The sequence below is a fragment of the Populus euphratica genome, unplaced genomic scaffold (genome assembly GCF_000495115.2).
Source record: "Populus euphratica unplaced genomic scaffold, PopEup_1.0 scaffold3.1, whole genome shotgun sequence".
In the NCBI taxonomy this organism is placed as follows: Eukaryota; Viridiplantae; Streptophyta; class Magnoliopsida; order Malpighiales; family Salicaceae; genus Populus; species Populus euphratica.
The window spans coordinates 2,640,128-2,646,127 of record NW_011499847.1 but is presented as its reverse complement, the minus strand read 5'-3'; the positions used below and the strand labels follow the sequence as shown (position 1 = coordinate 2,646,127).

General features: G+C 37.4%; 1 protein-coding gene across 3 annotated transcripts; it reads left to right on the top strand.

The window, feature by feature from the left end:
• The first annotated feature begins 182 nt into the window (after nt 1-182).
• On the top strand, nt 183-5,896 carry LOC105142103 (uncharacterized). Of its 3 annotated transcripts, none has more exons than XM_011049586.1 (5): nt 183-315; nt 1,032-1,488; nt 4,156-4,202; nt 4,307-5,279; nt 5,528-5,896. In XM_011049586.1, exons 2-4 carry the CDS (start codon nt 1,173-1,175, stop codon nt 5,255-5,257), a joined length of 1,314 nt encoding a protein of 437 aa, XP_011047888.1. In that variant the 5' UTR covers nt 183-315; nt 1,032-1,172; the 3' UTR covers nt 5,258-5,279; nt 5,528-5,896. The 3 variants fall into 3 exon arrangements, with proteins under 3 accessions (XP_011047888.1, XP_011047870.1, XP_011047879.1); XM_011049568.1 differs by having other exon boundaries at nt 184-315; nt 5,503-5,894; XM_011049577.1 differs by lacking the exon at nt 183-315 and adding an exon at nt 670-819 and having other exon boundaries at nt 5,503-5,894.
• Nucleotides 5,897-6,000: the final 104 nt, after the last annotated feature.

The window sequence follows — 6,000 nt, the reverse complement described above, 5'->3', positions numbered from 1 at the left end:
TTCAGGAAATATTAATTTTTTCTAAGTCCAGATATATTTTACCCTTTGATTTTCATTTAAAATTTTACCGCGAACAAGATGAAAAATAATTATACCACCACCGTCAAAATACAAACCGTCGAATCCTGTTAACAAATTCTAACGTCGTCCACATGAAACCGGTAAAAGACGCCCCGCCCCCCCCCTCCTTGCAAGTAGAGGCACCAGCAGCGTAACTCTCTTCCTTTCATTTTCTCTTTCTAAAAACCGCTCCGCATCTCTCTCTCTAGAATCTATCTGTCGTTTTAAAACGCTGTCGTCTTTCCTCTGACCAAGGTAAGGATAGCCTCTCTCGATCAAGTCGGTTTCGGATTTTGAATTGTTCTTACAAATTTGACTACTCAGTACAGCTTTTTTTAAATTATCATCAAGTTTTGTGGTTTGTATTATTATTATTATTTTCGGATTTGGAGCGAGAGTCCTTAGTTTACGAGTTAGTTAGGCGATTCAATTTCCGTGTTCCTTTTAATTTCTTTAGTTATTTTTTTCGGAAATCAGCTAGTGTGAACTGAATTATTGGTAATTGGTTCATCATTGACTACTATTTTAAAAACTAAAATTGACTTGGAATTTTCTTAATTGCTGCCTCTAGAATTCTCAACACCCATTAATGTTCTATTTGTTTTAGTAGTCTTTTATATGAACTTTTTATTTTTGTGCGTGTTGAAATGATTTTGGCTATGCGTTTTTGGTGATGGAAATGGATTTAAAAGCGCGGGTGGCGAGTTGAAACCCAATTTTTAATCACTGGATATTACTTTTGTCACTTGGGTTCTTGAGGTGCAACAACTTTGCGGTTAAATTTAGCTTTAGATCATCAAAGTGTGCTCTCTGTGAAAGATTAGAGGAGTTTGGTTGTTATTGATCATTTTCTTTTGTTTTTTCAGTTATGCGTATGTGGTGTGTTGGATTTTGTGTTTTCAGAGAGCTAGATGTGAAATTACTAGTGATTAATATTGGTGCTCTATTTTGTTTGCCTGTTTTAATTGCAGAGGAAGAATTGGACCTGGGTTTTGCCCGCTGAGAGTGATGGTAGTGAAATTTGAGTTGCCGTTGTTTGGACGTTGGAGCACGTGATTGAAGATTTTGGGTTCGTGTTAGAATTTGGAGACACCTTTTGTTTGCGTTTGAGCATGGGAGGTGCTTGTTGTGTTGCTGCTAGAGATAAAAATATAGTAAGTGGACCAGGTGGTGACATCTTGCATAGAAATATTCTTTATTCACCATCTTGGAGCTTTAGATGGGATAATCGAGGGCGAGTAGCTGGGGAAGATACTTCGATAAGTTGGTTTTCTGGTGGAATTAGCAGGAATTATGGATCAGATATTAAACATGAATCAACCTATGCATCTGAGGATGGAAGCCCAACGGAGAGTTTCCAGAGACGTACATGGCAGAAATCCCCAACATCTGAAGGAACAGCTTCTCGTGTGAGGACTCCTACTTCAGGTAAACTTCTGGTATATGGGGTTCTTCACATTAATATTTGTTTGATCTATTTCACATGATCTTTCGGTTCATTCTGAAATTTCCCTCTCTCTTTAAGATACTGTTGCAATTAGCTTTATATTGCATATCGATGCATGGATTGCAAAGTAGAAGCAATGCCCTTGTGATTGATCATATTTACTATTTAGAAGAGATCAAACTATTTCAGTTTCTTATAGTTATAGATGATGAGGATGAAGAATTCATTTGACTTGGTGATGGAACCTTATTAGTTATTACAGTAAATGAGAAGCAAAACTCAAGATAAAATATACTCCAATATTACTGAAAATCAGTGGCAAGGAACAATAAATACCCAAAGCAGGACTCATGCAGTGCTCAGGGTTTTGGAAAATTATGCAAAGATTAGCAATCACACACTCCAAAATAAGCTCATTGCCTGGTTATGATATTATGGAAATGAGATTCCGAGACAATCATACCCTTCAACTTTTCTGTATGAAGTGTAATCTCAGGTTTTGATCTTGCAACCTCTTGGTTGCAAACTCAATACTGAAGACACTTTGATTAATTTAGCAATAATGGTAAAATTTACAGATGTATATGAGGGTCTTCTCTATATGCTAATTTCTGACAATATGATCCAGCATCACATACTCTCCCTGCACTCGGGAAAGAATTTCCATGTTAGAGAAACCTGTTTCTGACTGGTTTGACTTTCAGGTTGCAAAGGCTAAACATTGTGGTTTCAAGAGAGAGTCTGCACGTGATAATCTTATTGTGGCTCTGGAGTAGAAATTTAAGATGTAAAGGGCAGAGAGTCCTTACATGCTAGAAAGTTTCTGTTTGACATTTTGGAGGTTGCATATATAAAATGAATGTCTGCCATGAGATAGAGTGATACTATCATGCAAAAAATATAAAATAAAAATAGAAGGCTTCAAATAGTATGAGTGCGAAGCTAAAAAGAGGAAATGGAGTAATGGGAATATAGTTTCTGTCTGCAACTCTTGGATAATCGCATAATTGAAAGCCACCGGGTCCTAATTCTGTTAAAAAAAACCTTGAAATGATCATGTGATTTATTTTCATGATTAATTAACAAGATCAATCTCCGGGTGAGACTAATAGGGCCCTCACTTTTGGGTCTTCTTTAATAAATCGCTAGAGTGTCTTTAGCTGTCTGTACAACATTTTAAGGTAGCAAGTTCTGAACCTATCCTTTTCTCATAATTCAACCATTTCTATGATGCTTGTCAATTGAACTGTGAATGATTATTTTGCTAGAGATTATAAAGCAATATTATCAGATCCTATGGCTAGAATTTGAACATGTTTTCTTTGCTTTTTTACCCCATCTTTTCCCTTGATAAGTAGTATATGAACGTGTATTCCTCCACCAGTAATAGAGCTTGTGTGTTAGTGATGATGGTTAGACAATAGTGATTGTGATGATGATGTTGGTGGTGAATAAGATATCTTTCTCATTACACATTCAATTTGCAGCATGTTTTTCATGATTTTAGATATTAATCTGCAATTACTGCACTGTGAAGGTAGAGGTTATTTTCTTCATTTTGTGTGTAAGAAAGGTTTAGACGCCTTGGGGGAATTGTGAAGTGCACTTTCCTATCTAGAAACTTTTCACATGAATTTTGCAGAATTATTCATCCTGTCTTCATTCATGTTTTCAACCCATTTTTCAAAAAGAAATCCTAAATTTCATATTTGTGGTTTTTATGTTGATATTCTTTGTGGCGTATTATGAATTTTTTCTTCTGTCTTAAGCCAAGTTGTTGTTCTGAATGTGTACTCTCCTTTTCGTTGGTAGGCATGCTTCATGGTTGAAGATGGGCTTTCTTCAACCAGGTTTGCAGAAAATATTTACATAAATAGACTGTCTGCTTACAGGCTTGTTTGTTCTCTGTCTATGGTTAAATTGATCTCATATCTCATAAAGGGTGTATGATACCATGCGATGCTTAGCTCAAAAGGGAAATGTTGAATGCATATCTGAGAAAAACAGTTCTTTTGCTATTATTGCATATCACCACAGGAGTTTTACATTGTCATGGAGTGACCTTGAGGATCTGCTTAAAGAACAAATTTGCAGTCCTTCACAAACCACTTTTTCTGTGCCATTTCTTGTCCTGACCTTTCTTCTTCATTCTTACCCTTTCTTTATCCATTTTTATCTGTTTGTTTTCTTGTTTTTTCTACAAGAAGCCATGTTCTATATCCTCACAGTACGGGGACTTTCTTTTTTTCTTCTTATGTGTCTTTAAATATCTTCTGTAAGATGTAGCCCAGAATAATGACTAATCTTTTTAAATGGGAGAATAATGGCTGTAATCACGACTAGAGCTTGATTTGTTGTTTCTATACATTTCTATGGACAACTTGAATCTTCCACATACTGCATGGTTCCTGCTTGTTCTTTTTTTGGCATTTGTACTCCTAGTTTCAAGTATGATACGGCAATGAAACATGAGATACAGCTCGTCCTTACATTAAGATTCTTACTAACTGAACATTTGATAAAATCCTCCTAATTAATCTATTCACGGTGCACATGTACCGCCTACTAATAAATCCATTCATTGTGCGGGTTTTGACCTCACGTGCTGATATGCACTGCATCTGAGATCATTTACACTCTTATTGCAGATCAATCCATCCCGAGGAATATCTCAATGGACATGAGTTTGGAACAGGTAGGGTTTTTCTTTTCATGGAAGGAACATCCACGTTTGCTCTATGATTGACTTCATCTGTTCTCCTTCATATGACTTTCTTGCCAAATCTGTTCATTTTACAGGTGGAGGAGTCAACAGAATCCACTGCAGTTCTGAAACTATCTCCTGCAAAATCCTCGCTTTCATTGCCCTCATCTTCATCCTTGTCAACATCTCCGCTTCCATCCCAAGGTCACCTACATCCTGCAAGCTCAACACCAAGGTGGCTCCAGCATTCTTCTAGACATCAACTAACAAAGCCAGTATCTGATGCGCTAATCCCTGGATTGAAGTCATCAAAGAGCATCCCAGTTTCTGATGAGAGGCCTCCTATTCCTTCAGGGAGCAATGGATCAACTCGGGGATGCCATGGCGAGTCTTCAGATGGTTGGTCTATGCATGCATTTTCTGAGCTGACGGCCACTTCTAATAGAGAAAGGTGGTCTTCTGATAACGAGTGCTTGGGCTTTAATCATAAGAAAACAAGATCCAGTGGTCAAAACTCATCTTTTCCTTCGGTTGATCTTCAAACATGTGGGATCTGCTTGAAGCTATTGACTGAAAAATCTTTGTGGAGCAGCCAGAAGCTTATTGCTAGTAATGAGCTCTCCGTTGTTGCTGTCTTAACTTGTGGTCATGCTTATCATGCTGAGTGTTTGGAAGCTTTGACACCTGAAATTGATAAGTATGATCCTGCATGCCCATTTTGTACCTTGGGAGAGAAGCAGGCCTTTAAGCTGTCTCAAAAAGCTTTAAAAACAGAAACGGATTTGAAGGCTAGAAACAAGAAACTGAGGAGCAGAGTAGTTGATAGTGATCTTGATGGTGATTCCATCATGTTTGATCGCTTAAAAGGTGGTGGACAGGAAGGAAAGGGTCCCGAGATGGGCTCAAGTGCCAGCATGAAAAGCTCCTTGGCGAAGCCTTTCTTGAGGAGACATTTTTCATTTGGATCCAAAGGGAGTAGATCCTCCACGGAGACTCACTCAACTAGAAAGAAAGGGTTCTTCTGGACAAAATCATTGAGGGGATGAGGTTCTTCTCAGCTGTGAAGCGGTGAGTACTTCCATCTCATGTATATATTGCTTTTGTGCATACAAATCACTCAAAATTGTCATTGCAAGAACCTTGTTTCTTCCGAACTTTAGTGCTTGAAAGCATGATGTGTTTAGCTAGATGTGTTTGTGAATATATAGATTGAATGGAAACTTTCTAAAATAAGCAAAAGCTGCTTTTTTTTATATGGGTACAATAATCATCAATGCTTGAAACTCAACAGGACTTCAACTTTCATGGGTGTACAGATTTTAGTGCTGACCTTCTCTGCGTTGTCAACAAAAAAAAAAAAAGGATTGTGGGGGCCGCGGGACATCTTCCTTAAGGAATTCGGTTTGGAACTGCTCCATCAGCGGACACATTTTTTAAACTGTCTCCCAGGATTTCCTTGTGGAGCTATACTGTAAAGACGTAAAGGAATTTATAGAAGTCTTGTAAATCATGAAAAGATTAGTAGAATGAATATGTATCACAAGATTAGTGATTGTATTTGTATTTTGTACAGATTAATTTGTTTCTTGCTTGGAACACAGCGCATGAATTGATTCAAATTAATGATTAATGTATGGACCCATACATGAATAAGTCAACATCATTCCTTGTGGGATTTGGTACTGTGTTGTGGTCTTCTCATTAGATGGTGAAAGTATGCGACTTGTCTTCTGGTTTCTGTTTTAGAATGCTTCAAATGTCCTTGAAGATTAATTAAGAGTGATGATAT